We start from the raw sequence: 18,398 nt of genomic DNA on the forward strand, positions 1-18,398 counted from the left end.
ATGTTGTCCCTTTACATAAATGACCCTTGTATCATGCCTTGGCTGTGTCTGCCATCTTTTGTCATTGTCATACTTTTTAAAATCCTGTGTCACATATTTGAACTTCTTCAGCAGGTTGAGTGTTCTGGAGTTAGGACTGCATCTCAGTCCACAGCTGAAGCCTGAATGCTGAACTTTTTTCCTCTTCCTGAGTTCACTCAGACCCTGAAGGTTATTTTAACCTAGTTTTGTGTGTGTAATTTCCTTTTCTTCCTCTTTCCCCTTTACATAGTACAGCCAGATTAATTATGAAGCCAGAGAATTCTCCAGCACTGTATAATTCAGGGATTAATTATTGATACGGTGTGGACTCCATTCCTTATTTTTAAAAAAATACCCACACTTTGAACAGTCCCCAGGATAGTCTGTCTGTATGTCAGGTGTTTTACAGGGTTTTTAAGAAACACTGTACAACTCCCATTCTCAAATAAATGGCATGTCGTCAAGAGCCATTATACCCAGATGACCATCCCCACATGAGGGCACACTGCCATTCAACTTCTAGTGTCAGGCAAAGAAGCAGCTCTGTAGCCTAGGGAGGAAAATGAGCATCTCTATTGATAATGAGTTATTATCTATATCAGTTAAAGCAACCCCCAGAGGTCTGGGGGTGGATCAGGGCCCCATTGTGCCAGGTGCTTTGCAAACCCATGGTAAAAAAACAGAAGCAATTAAAAGTCAATATATGCCAACTGTCTAGGTATTTATATTGTATTCATTTACCCATGCAGTTACCAGAGGTACCTCCTGTGCTAAGTGAGGGGGAAACAGTGGTCATCTCAGCTCCCTCTCTACAATAGCTGTTCGCAAATGCTCTCTTACCTCAGTATTCTCTGTGATTAAGTTCCATTCAGGCCATACAGGCTCACTAAACCATCTCTTACAAGCCTGCCAATACAACAAGAAATAGGTACAAGATGTGGGTCCAATAGCACAGGCCTTTCTCATCGGAGAAGCCCTTCCTCACCCATGGGAGTATATCAACACAGTGATCCTAGTTAGAAAACACAACCGTGGGCCATTAGCAAACCTAATACATACTGCCCTTCTGTATCGAACAGACTACATCTTCATATGTTCCAGAACTATTGGCAGGGTCTGCTGTTGGAGGTTTTTTTTTTTGGGGGGGGGGGGGGGGGCGGAGTGGTTTGACAAATTTACCCCAGAATGAAAAAGTAGAGGAAAAATCGTTACCTTTTCCCTTCTTGTGATCTAAAACTGATAATAAAAACGAGAAAATTGCAGAATGCAAGTAATTTAAATATCAATGTTATATTCATGTTCCCTCTGCAAAGCGAGAGTCGCTTCCCAGAACAGCTGATCTCTTGTGTGTTTTCTTTCTTTGAATTTCCTCTCATGCTTTCTAATGAACTCCTTAATACCATGAAAACGGCCACTGCTCGTCACCAAGCAATAGTTATATTAAAAAAACAAAACAGGTCTAACCTGAGAAATTCAGGTACTTGTGCACTCAGAATTTCTGTTCTTTTCTGGCAAGACCAAAAGCCTAAAAACTAGGGGACTAGGATAAAGCCCTTTCTATGTTTAATATTAAATAGTAGTGCCTGATGTATAGACTGGTTTGAAGAGTAAGAAGCAATTCCAGCAGATCTGCTCTGATTATAGTGAAACAGAGAGCTTAAGGTCACCATTTTCAAAGTTGATTTCTAAAGTTAGGCTCCTAAACACATACTGTACTTAGGCATCTGTATTGTAAGTGGCCCAATTTTTAGAAAAACACACTCACCCAATCAGCTGGTAGATCCTTCCCTTGTGTAAATTGTTATTATAAGTCAATTGAGCTATGATAATTTACACCAGCTGAGGATCTGCGCCCCAGTCACTTTTATCTCAGTGGCTAAATATTGTTTTAGGAGCCCAGCTTTAGACACTGAATGTTTGAAAATGTTGGCCTCAGTCACCGGGGTTGCCAGTTCAACACCCCTCACTGACACACAATGCCCATAAGAAAATAGCTGAAATCCTTTCAGGGCTGAAGGAAAAGTTCAGACTTTAGACATGAAGTTCAGAGGCAGCCCTGGAGGGTCTACTCCCTGTGCATTCTGGTGTCATAGGCAGGTGAGGTCCAGGTTTAGATCTCTCCTTTTCCAGACCTGCAGGGTTTAAGCCTTTGGGGAGGGGACCGGAGGAGCGACTCATGCCACTGTAATGCAACTCTGGACACTGCTTAGAGCAGTTTTGATGGGACCTGGAGGGAGTCCAGTGCAACCACTCCCGGCCAGAGGGTGAGTTGTCATAATGTGACACTTGAGGAGTAAATGGGGCAGAAGAGTGGAAAGTGTGTGTGATGGGGAGCCCCAGAACACTCTTTCCATAGGAAAAAACCTATCCATGTGAGTCAGTCATTGCACTGAGTCAAATTCCTGAAGGACACCACAATTATTGATGTAGTAGTCAAAACTTCTTAACACACAGTATGTTTACAAACAAGCAATTTCTCTGAGTCTTTTACACTAGCCCAGGGTAACATGGTATGGCCAGTTTCCAAGTGTTTCATTGCTTCTTCCCTCAGTACAGAAGTATTGAATGCTCTTTACTGAATATTCCACTGGTTCTTATTTGGGCTGAAGGTGTCAGTTACCACTACCATTCAGGGGATCAGTTTAGCTGCACTGAACCTGTTTTGGTGGCTCAGTTCCTCATTTTCAAAGAGAAGCTGCATTTCCACATCAGCTGAACCTTTTGTATGCTGGCATTTTCTAGACTGCTGGCTGAAGGAATGCTTGGGAAGGATATGCCTCCCCGCCACCTCCCCTAACATACACACATACCGTGCTTCAAGGATAGAAATGGAATGGGGGACATGAAAGTAATTCAGAGACACAGGGGAGTTTTTAATGTAAATGATGCACCTCAGGGGACTTGACGTCATTTTAGATAAGAGCGGGGTGGGATTACATATACAAAAATGCAAATGATTATGTTAGTGCCTGCTTGAGGTTCCACAGCTCGGTGCTCTGAAGTCAGGAAGTGAATAAGTACAGTCTGAATCTGCACCCTTAACTCATCCCTCTTGCCCATCCTAAAATATGATACCTTCCTTCCCGGTGTGATCAGAGTCTATAGTTCTTATATAAGAGAATGTTTTCTCCAAAGTTAGATAAACATACACTTCTGAAATACTAAATGGCAATCTAGACATCCATTGGGGGTTGCATGTTCCATCTTAAGCACTCAAAAAGTCAAGCTGGGCAGAAGTTAACGGGGCAACCTTAATGTTGCATCAAAGGAAGCCAACCCTGGTTCACCACAGGTTTCTGCCTCTGCAGCCACTGACCTAACTGCAAGACCATCCTTCCTACTTGCAACCTGAAAGAGATTTGGTCAAATTTGGATACCAGCGCTGATTGCCAAAGCTCTTATTCTCCAGTGATGGTCTTCATTCTTTCTGTGGCTTGTGGGACCGGTTTCCACACCTGGACATCTTAACTACACAAAATATGACTACCTTTCTCATTCCATTTTGGTGGGAGATACAAATTGAGATGAAGAGTCTTTCATCTGAATACTGGTTGAGTATCATGAGAGTAAGGAACTGATGCTTGGAGAGTGGGATTTGTGTTAGGTCTGAATGTTGTCTTAGTTTATGATTTCCCTGCTATTTAATGCTTACACTGCTGTGAAGAAATACACTTGAGCAACCTCAAGTTAACAAAGTTTTTTTTCTACATGTGTAGGATCACACGACATTCCTTGTGTGATAGGTATAGTTATCCCCATTTTACAAATGGGGAAATTGAGGCACAGCGAACCAAATCTCTACGTTTATGATAAGCGCCAGGGTTTTTTTAATATCGAAGAGCAGGCAGGGCCTTGAGTTTTAAAGACAGAAGTTTCAAAAGACTCTAAATGACTTTGGAGCACAAGTCCCACCAAAAGTCATTGACTTGCAGAAAGACTTGTAATCATACTTGTGCTCCAGAGTCACTTAGATGCTTTTGAAAATCGCATCTTGAGGTCTTATTTGAAACACCATCACACACTCAACTGCATGGAAATCAATCTGTCCAGCTCAAAAGGATTAAAATGCTAAAATCAAAACAAACCAACCAAATTACCACCTTGAGGGTCTATTTCAGTGGTGCATGTGAATGTACCTTACCAGTAAGTATACAAAGTTACACCGATTTTTACAAGTTTCTGTGTGTGGTTAAACAGGTGCCCCTTCCATTGGTGGCTGCATTTTAGTGATGGATAAAGTTATCTCTGTCTGTAGATCAGTTTAATTTTGCAAAGCCCTTTGGAATCCTTTGAGAAAAATGCTACTGTATAAACAGATCTCAGTATTTAGACTATTTATATAGCTAGTGGCATGATGGACCCCTTCATAACTATCTGTACAATGAATCTTATTCTCCCTGGTAGGCACAACAATATTATTGATGGGGTGGGAAAAATCTGACAGAAATAGGTCAAATACATTCAGTAAGACTGTCTGTACTTAAAAGATCACCACTCCAAAGTAAAAGAGTAGGACAAGACAGCGGGGCTGTTCCCCCAGTTTGCTGACTGGAGTCACATCCTGGCAGGATGGATTGTCCCAGTCTAGTATCGTGACCTGATAATGTTTATGTTGTAGTCATGACATGGTGTAGCATCTTTGTGATGCAAATGGTACCCACAAGCACTACCAGGGTCAAGAATGAGCACTGGCAGCAGTGTAAAATAATAGTGAGAGAAATGCACCAGCTTTATCAGGGACTGAGCTGGGGGGTGTCTGTTTATCTATCCAATCAGACCCTACCCATCACCGTGGCATCCATCACCATCACCAGACTTCTGCAATTAAATCCTGAACACCCAACCCCTTCTAGCTAAAGATGGAACTGAGTCAGCACCAGGTATCTGGATCTCACATTCCCTCCACCCCATCCCAAACCATCGGAATACAATGGGCCCCAGATCCCAGCAGCTTCTGCTTGGTTTTGTAATCGCAACCTCTGATAAAGGAGATTTTTGCGTGCCTCCCCTCCTTGCTCTGCCACCCCCTAATGCTGATTTGGGAAGATGCTGGTCCACTTCGAGGGAGCAAGAGATTTCAGTTACTCTATTTGCATTCCTTCTCCAGCTGGAAAGTGCTGGTGAAATTGAGCTGGTATTTATTTATTTACAGCCTATCCTCTGGAATCCTGATAGTAAAGTTATTAAAATGAGATGTGTCAGCGTATTGAAGAGGGTTGCGGGACTCTTGCATCTTTCATGCAGTTTGATCCAGCTCGGCTTGTTAACACTCAGTTACTTTTGTGATTAATTATTTAATCCTCTCCCTTGGTAGCAGGGTATAATTGCAGCCCCCATTTCTGCTGAGATTCACAGTTCTTCAGTTTTCCTGCGAGCGAGCGCTTCAGGTACCACGTTGAAATGTAAAATGATGAGCTCTGTATTCGGGCTCTTAAAGGAACAGTGCGTCATTTTCCTCTTCTCTCCCCCTGTCCTGCCTGGCTTCATTGCTTTGCTCAGCCTTGTGATGCTGTTGGCACTTGTAGCCTTTCTTTACTCCCAGGCAGCCGAAGGTATCAACCGGTTCCAACTAGTGCACATAATGAAGTTTGCGGTACGCGCTGGAGAGTGCTGTCCCCGAGTTCTCTGTCAGTAGCAATGTCATCATTTTCAACCATTCATTGCTAGGTGGACTTGCATGCCGCAGAAGCATTAGATAGTGTCTGCTCTGACTCCAGATGTAGTCGGACACACGAATCACAGACCAGAGGATACGTGGTCAGAGAAGTGACTTTATTCCAAAAGCCAGACATGTCACCCCCCTCCCCCACCACCCTTTTTTGTTGTTGCTGCTGTCTCAGATGCATTTTGAATGGCTTTCAGGTCACGTGTATGTACTCTATTCCTTGTAGTGTCTTCAGCGGGTTTTTTTCCAGGTTCTTTTTCTTGTTTTGCTTCATGAGGGCACGTGTGCAAGTGATCTTTGTCAGATCTCTGTGTAGGTGTGTCTGTTGGCATGTCTGGGCCTATTAGAACGTATGTGAGTCTCTCTATTCTTTTTGTGTCAGTCTGTTGATGCTCAGGTGTCAAACAGTGATAGATGAATTTGGATGCTGTAGGTATGTACTAGAGCATGTGAGTATTGTACATTGTGTGTGTGTGTCTGTGTGTGCCAAATTGAGCCCTGGTGTAAGTGAGCTCAACTCCACTGACTTCAATGGAGTTGCACTTATTCAGTCAGCAGTGAATTTGGCTTACTGTCTGTGTATGCAACATAACACTTCCCCATCTATGGGACTTTTGCACCTCAGTAACATAATCCAATAATTTGCAAAACTCTATTGATTTTGATGGAGTTGCACTTGCTGCATCAGTGGTGAATTTGGTTTACTGTGTGTATGCAACATAACACTTCCACATCTGTACAGCGTTTGCATTTTAATAACAACCCAATAATTAGTAATAAATTAGCCACATTTTCTTAAGGGGTTGGTTCTCCCCATCCTCCACCCCAAGCTTTTTATCTGCTATTCTCATTGCAACTTCCTGCTACAGCCTGTCAGTACTGCTTTGGGGATTGCTGCAAGAGGGCAAGCAGAAGGTTTAAACATCCTAGTCACAAAAGAAGTTTTGTAGAAATGGAAGCATGGTCTAGTGGTTACAGCACAGAATTAGGAGTTTTGAAATCTGAGTTCTATTCCTGGCTCTACTACATGGGACCTTTAGCGGGTCACTTTGCCTCTCTGTGTTGGGGATAAGAATGCTGATCCTTTCCCCCACCTTTTAATATGAGAAGCTATGTTTTTCCTCTGTAGACTATTGACCAGCAATGTCTGGTAGGTAGCTGAAAAATCTGTGCTATCATTAGATTAGAAAAACTGCTGAAATTTTTATAAGCCCCCAAGCATTTAAACATTAATTTTCACATTGCAAAGTCTCTCAATATAACAATAATTTCATTTATGAAGTCAAAGTGCTCAGGGCACCATACAACATACAAAAGCAAATTAAAATGCAATAAAATATTTATGGAGACAATAATTTGAGTGCTTTAACAATTTTCTAAGTAGGACTTACCAAGCTGTTGCACAGAGTGTGTACTTTAAACCTGGCCTTACCCCAGACACACTTCTGTCAGTGCGCTTTGTTATTTTCCTCCCATTTTCTTAAAAGAAAAAAACAAGAGGATGAAGGTATTCACATCCCTAACGTATTTTGAGTCTTAAGGTCCCAGTCCTTCAAACACTCATGCATGGAAGGCACCTGTGTGCAGTTAAGCACACTTGTAAGATCCCAATTCTTCAAATATTTGCACGTGTTTAATTTTAGTACCATGACTAATCCCACTGATTTCACTTTACAGTGTTTGCAGGATCAGAACCTTAAAGGGCAGTTCTGCTCTGAAAAGAAAAGGGGGGCACCATGTTCCTGGTCTCTCCAGGATTTGTCCACATTGCTAGTAAAATGATTTTTTTAATGCAATCTAACTACCAGTGCTGCAAACTCAGCCTGAAATCTGGAAGTCAAGTTGGATTCTTTCTGGCTCATGCATTATCATCATCCACTCTGACTCACCTGAGTAAGTAAGAGGCATAATTAATGTAGGCTTGAGGTGGGTACCTCTGTGCACCATGGTAATGCTTCTGCAATTGGACCTGAGGCCCTGATCCTGCAAACTCTTCTGCTTGTGTAGATGCATGCACCACTATGGAGCTCCAGTCACTTCAGTGGGCTTCCACTCAGTCTCAGGGGTCTGCCTATGTGGGGTAACTCCCATGATATGAATTATTGGTCGTAATGATCATAGAATCATAGAAGTGTAAGACTGGAAAAGACCTCAAGAGGTCATCTAGTCCAGTCCCCTGCATTCAAGGCAGGACTACGAAATAACTAGACCATGATGCACAAGCCAGAAAGAACAACAGCTGGAAAAAAAAATCTTCCATCAGTCAACTGCAAAGTTAGCATCTTGAAGAGACAATAAAGATAGAGTCCCACAATACCAGTTTAATAAAGGCATTTCTCCAAAGAGAACCATATATTAGATTTACAAAAACAAACCTCAGGCAGTAAAAGTTAGGGTCACCTACGCTGTGACTTAAGATGGGACACAGACTCATTCCCTGATGCTGCACAAACCGGGCTGCAGCCCGGTCAATTTCAAGTCACCACAATTAACAATGAAATGAATCATTAAAACGTTTGGAAAACCTCAAAAACAACCATCCACCTCTCCTAATGGAGCCTTAATATAATTCACAGAGGCAAAGAGCTGAATTAATGCGCTGCTCTTCAGTGGTTCTGTTTGAACTAACGAATTACTTATGGCTTTGATCCAGCTCTCCTGAGGTATGTAATCATCCCAATCAAGGCACACCAACCACATCCTGTGGCCCCTTTTATAACAATAACCACAGCACCTAAGATCCCAAACATTAGTAAGTGTAGTTTTATGGTGAAGAATTATGAGTCCGGACAAACCTGAACCTTCCTCCCACATCAGCCCAGACTCTTCTGAGATTTAAAAGTGTTTGAGATGCTTGTATTTCGGGGGAGGGGGTGTTAACGAGCACACCCTTGGGGCAAGTGGACATTACACTGCTAGCAGAAGCAGACAAGGAGTTTATTAGGCAGATGCCTGTCTTCGCCACAGGTGCCAATCTTTGATTGCCTTGTTATTAACTATTTCTATTAGAGTTGCATCCCATTCCTCTTTCAGGCTGGTCTCAGCTTCTACTCCCAGGATACTTAGCCAGCAGGCAATTCTATTCCAGCCCCGTCGGGTCCAGTGCACCTGCCTATTTCTTTGTAAGCATCTTTATCCATTCGGAAAGAGCAGTTTTGAACAGCAAACTCTGGCCTCCGAGTGAGGATATAAAACCCACGCCTCTCTGGACTCTGTGTCTGCTTAAAGGCCCCCAGAGATAAAGATTTTACAGATTTACACTGAAGTGTAGGCCTGGAGGTCAAGCAATGCATCCACAATGGAACTGTCAGGAATGAGCCATTTGAAAAAATTATAACCCACGGGGAAGCCACAGTGCTCACAAGCTTTCGACAGAGCAACCAGGTCTGGGGCCAGCGGGTAAGACGCAGGGTTTACTGAGGATTCAGGTCTAATAACGCAGTAGTCTGGATCGAGGTCTAAAGGGTGCCATTTACTGTACAGTTACTGGTTATGGCTGAACTTCTCCACTAATGATCTTGGGAGTGAAGGAGCCCTTAGTATTTTGCTGTTTATCCTCTGTCTAGGTGCCTTTGATTTTTCCTTTGGTAAAACTTCCAATGCTCTCAATTAACACAGTGAAAACATCAGTTATGTGCAAGACACACATGCAGTGTCTCCATCCAACCTGATGTAGGACTTTGATCATTGTCTCGTGCAAAGTGAATTCCCATGTGTTGTGGAAACTGTTCCATGCCACTCTCTCTGGACATGAAGGAGTATGGCCAGACCACCTCTGTACTCAAGTAGTCCGGTCCACTGGAACAGGTCTGTGGGCAGCTGCTTGCCAGTTAGAATAGCCTTTGAGCTGCTCTCCTTATGCTCAGCTCCCTGGGTCCAGCAGGCATACTGTCACTTTTACCCCTGCTCCCAGGAGCTGTGCTGACTACAACTCAGATGCAGCTCTGAATCTGCGTCGCTTAGTCTGCTTTAGTGTCTGGTCACCAGTTAACATCCACCGTAGGCTGGTGATGTGATTTTTCCTGTTGGGAGTTCTCTGAAGGGGAGGAGATTATAAGATACACTGTGCAACTGAGGTGCCTGAAAATGATGGAAAGGGAAAGGTTCATGAAGAAGATGCCACAAGCTCTTAATTCTGCTATGTAAAACAGGGCATTGTAGAGAACTGGCTAGTGTGTGCACAGATGTATGCGTGTGTGTGTGTGTGTGTACCACTCCTCCCACTACTGCACGGAATCAGAACTGCGCTGAAGTGTGTCATAGACCCTTTACTGCTCACAGCACCTCTCTTTAGGTCACATGGTAGGGACCTGTGCTTTTGAAGTAGGAGACTCTGCATGTAACTGCTGCAAAGTTCTTAATAGTCAACAATTTGTCACTCTGTGGTGTTGTAGGCAGCGTCTCACTACCTGAGGGGCTTGAAACATACAGTGGAGCCCGTCCATCCCCTCCTCTAGACACTACCAACTAATTGCACAGGGAAAAAACTAAGGCCGCTTCTTTCTTCTCAGGAAGCCTGTGCCTCTAATGTCGGGTTTGGTAAGCGAGATATGAAATCCAGCTTGACAGACAGATTTCCAACTGGTGGCTACCTGACCTTTTCATTCCCACCCTCTTTGCAAAGCCTCTTAGTAGCTGGGAGGCATCCCAAGAAATAGCTAAATAGGCCCCGCGCTATTTCAACCTCACACTGATCCCCAAGAAAGAGTTAATTACAGTCTTTTCCTCTCGCTCAAAGGTGGCTGGGTATTATCATCAGAGCTGTAATTATTCATGCTAATTGCTTATTTGGAAAGGGAGAGAGAACGGAGAGAGAAGCCCCAGTCTCCACGTCAGTGATTAGCAGATCAGACCAGGTGCACTTCATTAAGCCTGGTCTGAGCAGCCCTGAGGGGGTGGAAAGAGCCTGGGGAGACTGGAGTGGTGGTAACTGAGTAGACTGGATCACATCTGGCTAATACTGCTACCTCCTCTGGGATTGAAAAAAGAGTATGCACTTCTTGCAGACCTTCCTCCGAGGGAGGGCACTAGGAGGTAATTGTGCTCTTGGTTGCAGTCTTCATTTGTTTTATGGTTTTGTTAATCCTATTCCATGAGGGACCTGGGTGGGCTGCTAAATGCTTGACCATGGCTTGGATTTGAATGGTACTGCTGATTCCTCTTAGAGATGCATGTGCCTCATATAGGGTTAGGTACTGGTGCTTTATTAACCAAGTGAGAGCTTTACCGTCTCTTGGCTGCGTGGAAGCTGATTGAGTTAATTGGGGTGGGGGAATCTGTGTACATGTTCTCATTCTCTTTTAGGGTGTTTATCTTGTGAGCTTTGTAATATCAAAAGATTATTTCCTGTGGGAGATCCTTTTTTATGTGTGTGTGTAAATAGCAGTGGATTTAAATTGTGTTGCTTAATAACGCAGAGCTTTTCCTTGTGAAAAGCTGCCAATTAGCTGTTTAGAGATAGCCATGTGGCAAAAGTTTATCATCACCCAGGGGGGGGAATTGATTGTAAGTTGCTTTTCTAGTAGGGAGAAGTTCGTCAGTCTATTGTATGTAGAAGCAGTCTCTGGAGCATGCCTGTACCTGCTCTGGGGACAATGACAGTGGTGTCCCATTTCCTGTAATGGGCCTAAGGGCAGAGGCTGACTTACTTTGAAATGCCCCTCCTTAAGAGTCAAAGGGAATTGAACCAAAACTAAAGCATAAGCCTTTATGAGTTGAGCTGAAGCACGGATCCCTACCTGGTAGCTCTCCCAGACCGGGCTACGCTTGCGCTTTGAGTGTAGTGCTATTAAAATACTTGGCAGTTTCCTTACTCCCATTACTGTAACACTGCAGAACAGTCACTAAAAGAGTTCATAGTGTTGTATTCCCTGTGGCTTTGATAATACAAGACTCCTTTTTTTGTTTTGTTTTTGTTTTTGTTTTTTTCGTTTATCCATGGTGTGGTGAGAAGTACTGTATGGCCTTGAGACTCAGAGCTGGTAAGACCTAAACTTGCAGACTGAAGTTGAATTCCCCAAAATCCTTCCAAAAGGGCTCCCATGACTTCTCCTAAAGGTGTGTCTGCCATTTGCCTTTCACGATGGTAGCCACAGCTGCATGAGCCATCAGCTTTAAAAGTAAAGATGAAGGACTGCTCTTCTTTCTGGAGGCTTAAAATATTACCCTTGTCGCTTTAACATCTAAGCTCTGGAGTGACTTGCCATAATTATGTTTTTAATGTACTGTATAATCTTTTCATCTGGATGTTTTACTACTTAGATTATACAGGCTTTCTGCACTTGCGCTCTGGCTGCAATACTAATTCATTTCCTGCAAGGTGGGGAGTGTAGAGCTAACCCTGGGATCCCAGTCAGCTCTGTCAGTCTACTAGAAGGGGGCATGGGGGGGGGACTTTCCCTGTCTAATCAAAGCAAAGTTTGGTTTTGTAAGGTAATTGCATGGGTTTAGATCACCTGGGTGGCAGTACAACACTCTCTAGTAAGCCTTCAGCCCAGCTGCTGATGGCCATTTAAGTTTCAACACCCTAGATACTATGGCTTACTAGGAATGGTTGGTACCCAAAAAGCATGTGTATCCAGTTTGGAGGGGGGCTGTAACTTTACTAGCATGGTTGTCCCAGCTTGAATCTGAGGTTGGGAGTTCTTCAATGGATGGCTCTAAAACGTTATCTCCAGTGTTCATGTTGCACAGCAGCCATTTGCTCCATATGAGCCCTGCTAGCTCGGGAAGATGCTGTATTATCTGTCTGCAGAAAAGCAGTGAAAACTGGGGGATGGCGGGTTCCCTGGTTGCTTATAGCTGAATTCTGTGGCCATATGGCTGAGCACATTAGTAAAGGAGACTTTGCTTCTGTCTTTGCTGTGCCAAAGCAATGGCCTTTGGTAAGCTAGCTGCGCCTTGGCTGTTTGCAAGGTGCAATGTTCTCATCGTATTCCTCACCCACCCCTTCACGTTTCTTCCCTGACCCTGTCTTGATGGCTACAGTTTTATGGCTTCTGCAGTTCTGTCCCCAATCAAGCAAACTGTTTGGCTGATCAGGAAAGTTTCTGGGGTTAGTCAGTGGGCATAACTGCTACCCTTCTACAGAATTTTATAACCCTCGTGCAGCTCCTGGATCAGGCACGGCTATCAAGGAATGTTCTATTTCTCTGCATGCCGACACAGTGAGCTTTCATGGTGCTGCTGCTACTAACCCCCAGTTCCCTTATTCTAACCACTATCATTTATCTGTGGGATTAGGGCAAGTTTTCTGCAAAGAGCCGGTGAGTCAACTTCTGCCCTTGATTACCTCCCGGCAAGCTCCCATTGGTGTCACTGGAGGCTGTGAGGGTATAAATGGGTGCAGAATTTAGTCTTTGTTCCCCTTCTTGTAATCAGTGTCTCACTTCAGTGTGTAAATTAATATTCTGGTAGGGAAAAGAGCCCTCTCCCTAATTACAGTACTACTTAGATCAATTTAGCGAAGGCTTATCTGAAACATCAGATATTGTCAGAAGGAGGGTGCTGGCCCAGTTGCCACAGTATAGAAAGAACTGATTGTACCAGACCAGTGGTCTCGGTCATCTAATCTTGAACTTTCTGGGGATGAATCACAAGCACCTGTGGTGTGCAAAAATCAGCCTGTGGTATGCAAAAAAATGAAATGCCTTCAAAGCTCCCTAACTCTGAGGGTACAGGGCAAGAGATGATGCTTTACTTTCAGCTCTGCCAAATTCAATTCCATGCCTCAGAAAAGGCAGCCACATCTAGGGAGATTTCCATATAGCTTCTGTTTGGCTGAGGTTAAATGGTAAAAGACTCACATGAGGGCTTGGGTAGTTTGGAAGAAGAGGAGGCAGATTTTTTTTTGTTGAGGGTGTAAGTAGAATCAGATGCTGGCAGCAGTTGAATGTTAAGTATTTGTTCAGTGCTTCTTTACCGTTCTTCATCCTGTTGTTGCTATTAACGTGTGGAGGGGTGGGTTGTTTTTAAAAGGACTCCACTTTACCTCCACTCGCACAGCCATACCTGATGTCATTGTAATCCACTGGTGTGTTACAGGTCCCTCTCTGGGGTGATGCCCAGAGAATATGACTTCTGGTAGCCCTGGACTTCAGAGGTTTAGCTCAAGCTGTAGCGATTTATGCTTTTTAGCGCTGAAGTTCCCTGGTTCAATCCCTGATGTGTCAGCCCAGATGGTGGTTGTCTCATCATTTCATTGGCAAATGATTTGCATCACCTGTGAGGTTCTAGAAAAGCTTTGTGCTAAAGAAATGAAGTTCTCGGCCCCTGTCACGGGATTAGTCCTGATTTATTGCAGTTTGAGATCAGAAGTGGGGTAGACTAGGAGCTCTAGACTCTTAGCTGAAATCAGATTTCTTATTAACCAGAGCTGCCTGTTCCATTCAGAGACTCTATTGCTGATATTGAAAATAAGGAGACTACCAAGCACTCCTCCCTAATTAATGGTTCTAAACCGATTTTAATAACTGTTGGTAACAAGTTGTATGATGGATGGTGTCCTTGTTGAGTGAAGCAATCCGTTTATCCACAGGACCAGTATAGCACTGACAGCCGTAGAGGAAGCTTCCGTCATGCCAGCCTAGTATTCGTCAACCCTGCTCTGAAGGGGTCAAAGCTAGGGGTGAGAAGGTAGCCCCGATTCTATGGCCCAGTCAGTATTTAAGTACTCTGAAGTTGACAGGGTGTCACTTGCATCTAGGAACTGGATGGCAACCAACACCCATTCTATGATGCTGAACAGTTGTTGGATGTGATACCCTCAATGCATCACACGTCTATAATGCCTTTCATTGCAAACATTAGTTTGTATTGTAAAGGCTGAGGGGCAGGGGCTGTCTTTTTCTGATGAGAATGATGTCTAGTCCAATGAAGCCCCCACTGGTCTTGCGGCATTGCCACAATATTCATCAGAATAGTCTAATCTCCTGACATCCTGTTTTAGGGATAAGTAAAAAGAGACGCAGAGCACGACTTTTGCAAGTCACCTAGAAAACCAGAGCAGAACCAGGTAAAGAACTCGAGTGCTAACTTCCAGCACCTGGGTCTAGCCACTAAACAGGTCTCCCTTCTTTATTTATTGTTGATCTGGGCTGGATTGAGTACTAACAGAGCGAAATACAGAAACAAATTTACAGGAGTAGATTGATCTGAACAGACTGGGGGGAGAGGCTGAGATCTTAGTCTCTTCCATAAGCATTAACCAGCCTTTCAGCTGATTGCTGGGGGAGAAACATTTTGATGGAACTAGATGGTGTGGTTGGTTTTATGTGTTTTTATTTTACTTTCCTTCCATCTTCCTGAATTCATGTAGTTGATGTTGTGAGATGTGTGAGAAAGGAACCAAGATCTGTGATCAGAGTGAAGCAGAAGCTCTGGGGAAAGTCCCATCTCCAGGCTATACTGAATGTTTGGGCAGTCCTGTAATTTTCCTCCTTTTTCCTGACAAAATATATTAATTGGAAGGCAACATCGGTCAATGCTTATAGAGTTTGACAGACCTGGGACTATGCTAATTCATGAAGCTGCGCGCTCTGTGAGTGTGTGCGCACGCTTTTTTTTTTTTTTTAAGGGGCCAAGATGGCTGGTAGGCAGCTATTTCCGAGAGAGAAATCAAACTGACAAATGTCAGGAAAAGCTGACTTGCAAATCAAGAGCTTTAAAATAGGCAAGTTCTAGGCAAAATTAGCCCACTTCTCAGGAAAATGTCCTGAGCTCTAGCTGCCTAATCAGCCAAGTTGAGAAAAGAAGTGTGTTGGCCAGTAGCCAAATGAATCTTGCAGGGGAGCAAAAGTAAATCAGAACTAGAAACAAATGTTCCTCTCTTGCTCTTAATAAAGAGCTGTCCTGATCCCAAGCCCACTGAGGTCAATGGAAGCATTCCTATTGTCTGAAGAAAGCTTTGCACCAGGCCCGAATTGCTTACGATTGAAAATTGACTTTGCTGTGAAATTGCAGGGAGCTAATTTGTAGAACACGCTGGATGCTGCTGAGTTAATGTGTGCCCTGGAGAAGAACGCTCTGAGCAGTTTCCCATGTGGAAGGCTTTCTCTGGCACTGTACCTGTGGCCGCGTCTTGAGGACGAGCTATCAACTTTCTGGCTCTTGGGACTACATCTTGTTCCACGAGAAAAAGGGGTAGATGATGATATTCCCTTCCCCAATGATCAGAAGATGCAATTATTATGTGTGAGTGTGGCGTTAACCTCCTCCTGTCAAAGCCCATGGGTTTTGGCCTGTTTACTACTTGTGAGGCTTAACTTTAAGTAATAATAATACTTGGCTCTTATATTGCACTTTGCATCAGTGGATCTCAGAGTGCTTCATATGTAATGTATGTAACCTCACCACACCCCTAAGAGGCAGGGAAAGAGTATTATCCCCCTTTTGTAGAAGGGGCACAGCGAGGCTAAATAGCTTGTCCAAAGTCACGTGGACAGACTTGTGGCAGAATAAGGAATCCAATCCAGGGCCTGCCATGTCTTAAGTTAGTGCCCTAACCACTCGTCCATCTTTTGTCTTATGAAAGAGGTCCCTGAATCAGGGTTGCATCTCTTGTATGTTTTTTTTTCATAAGGCTCCCAATATTTGAATTTTTCTTCAAGATCCAGCTTATGGAGTCATGTGACTATATGAATCTCTCGGGGGGGGGGGGGAAAGTAAATTTATAGCCCTTCTGTTTGTGGAGGCAGGCTTGATAATGTGACCCCAGTGCATCCTGCAGGCTCAGAAACCAGACAAATAAAAGGAACCCAAAATTTATAATCTCTTAAACATCTCAGTATTAAAGCCAATCTCGTGACATTTCTGAGGGCTTGACATGATTTTCTGAGGGACTGGGGCGGGGAAGGGAAAATAGTGCTGCATATTTGTCTTCAAAACCTTATTCTCTCTATTGCCTGGCTTTTTTTTCCCCTGCGTTCTTTCTTGCAGAAAATTGTCCGGCAGCTATTTGAACTGGTAGGATATGCTTTCTACTCTTGCTTCATGTACGTGTCTGTATAGTGTATACTTCTGGGTTTCCTACTTTCCCCTCACTATTTCAGTAGTGCCCACCTCTCTTCAGCACAGCCAAATGATACTGCAGCCTGACTTTGGGGGGGGGCGGTGTTTAAAATAAAAAATGAATAAATCTTAACCCCCACTGTAATAGCGTTAACCATTTTAAAAGGGATGCTGTCGACTAATGCGATCCCAAATGAAGGCACACACTGCTCCCTAGTGGATCCTTGGGTACTGCAATGAGACAGGCTTCTGGAAGAAATACCACACCACTTTCTTTTGTACACTACCAGACTCAGGTCTTTAGTATCATACTGATTCACCTAGAGATGTGAATAAATGAAGAAAGGTGAAGTTATCTCTCATACATTTTTCTTAGGGGGGGAAAAATGCCTTGCAAATAGTGTGTGTGTGGGAGGGGGGGGGTTGTTTTTGTTTCTTTGATTTTCAGCCAGCTATGGTCCTTGACTAGACGGTATCAATTTAAAATAGTGGGGGTTTTAAGTGATTTAGTTTCCTGTAACACAAGAATAGAAGATATTGCTCATGGGGGAAAGCCTCCTTCAGAGAAGACAGGAGGAAAGTTGATGCATAGAGGTTAACTTGTCATTGGTTTGAACAGCAGGTAGGTAGCCTAAAGCTGCAAAACCTGCCTGTGTACTTCAGGAAAGCGATGAGATGCTGCTCGTTCTAACAGCTACATTTTCCTTGTTAGCCTCTGATTGCACTCTGTGTCTTGGAGGTGTATGCCCTTGCAGAGGACATAAGGGACTAGGGAATCTCTCTTAATGTGGATTCCCATTACAACAAAAAATATTTCCTCGAGCCATATTCCAAGAGGGACAAGAATCATGTCCCCGCTGTTGGTGGAGTGCCTAGTGCTAGGCAAACTGGGGAGCCCAGGGTTCAACTTCTGCATTTCAGAGCTATGCATGGTGAGACTTCCCTAGAAGAATTAGAGAAGTATCCTCCCCTGGGAACTTTCCATACCAGGCACTTGGGCTCAATCTGCATGCCAAAATAAAAGCTCTTTAGGTGTGTGAGGCTGAATAAGTGATAGCTCTTGGTCACCTCTCTGGGGAATCCTAAGTGAATCAGACCGATTTAGGGTGGAACTCAAACCAAGTGGGTTAATGGCATGAGCCTTCTAAACAACACTGCTGCAAGGCAAGAGCCCAGTAACTGTCTCTCGTCTGACCTGCAGACAGAAATGGGTTGGGAGTGAATAAAGCTGCCTCTTGTGAAACAGTGGCATCTGCACCCTGGAACGGAGCTGTGCATTAGATTCTGTGGTCAGCTTTGCTTCTAGAGAGAAGGCACTAGCCGGGCAAAATGCTTACTCTTTACCCCGCCAATCTTCTCATGGTTGTGGTCATGGGCAACTTTCTTTTTTTCTTCTACAGCAGGGTGATTAGACCAATAGCATTTCCCAGCCTGGTCAATAGGCTGCTGTCTGGTGCAGAATAGATTATAGCTGACCTTCGTAATCCAGTCTTGAGGGGAAAGGTCATCCTTCCGCTGCGATTCTCTTGATCAAGGGTTTCTGAGAGGTCAGGGAGTTCAGACAATAGCCGGTGTCTGCCTAGTGTTTGGATTGCTCCCTGTCTCTCCAGTTCCGTGACAGTGATTTTTACTGAGCCCTACTGTATCACAAGAGGGCAGAGTTGTCATACAGCTTCCAAATTCCCTAATCCCATGGACCTGCTGG

The 18,398-nt window shown here is 43.9% G+C and overlaps 1 protein-coding gene across 6 annotated transcripts in view; it reads left to right on the forward strand.

Annotated features, from left to right (window-relative positions):
• The window catches only part of GRIP2 (glutamate receptor interacting protein 2), a 478,373-nt gene that overhangs the window by 292,910 nt on the left and 167,065 nt on the right, over positions 1–18,398 (forward strand). Inside the window, exon 1 of one of the 6 annotated variants that reach the window (XM_048856220.2) lies at positions 10,531–10,720. The exons of the other annotated variants lie outside the window; for them this stretch is intronic. Within the exon in view, the coding sequence (XP_048712177.1) occupies positions 10,678–10,720 (43 nt within the window). The 5' untranslated portion in view covers positions 10,531–10,677. Of the gene's footprint in view, positions 1–10,530; positions 10,721–18,398 lie in introns of those variants that run through there. 6 annotated transcript variants of the gene reach the window in all.

This window comes from Caretta caretta, chromosome 7, assembly GCF_965140235.1.
Source record: "Caretta caretta isolate rCarCar2 chromosome 7, rCarCar1.hap1, whole genome shotgun sequence".
Taxonomy (NCBI): Eukaryota; Metazoa; Chordata; order Testudines; family Cheloniidae; genus Caretta; species Caretta caretta.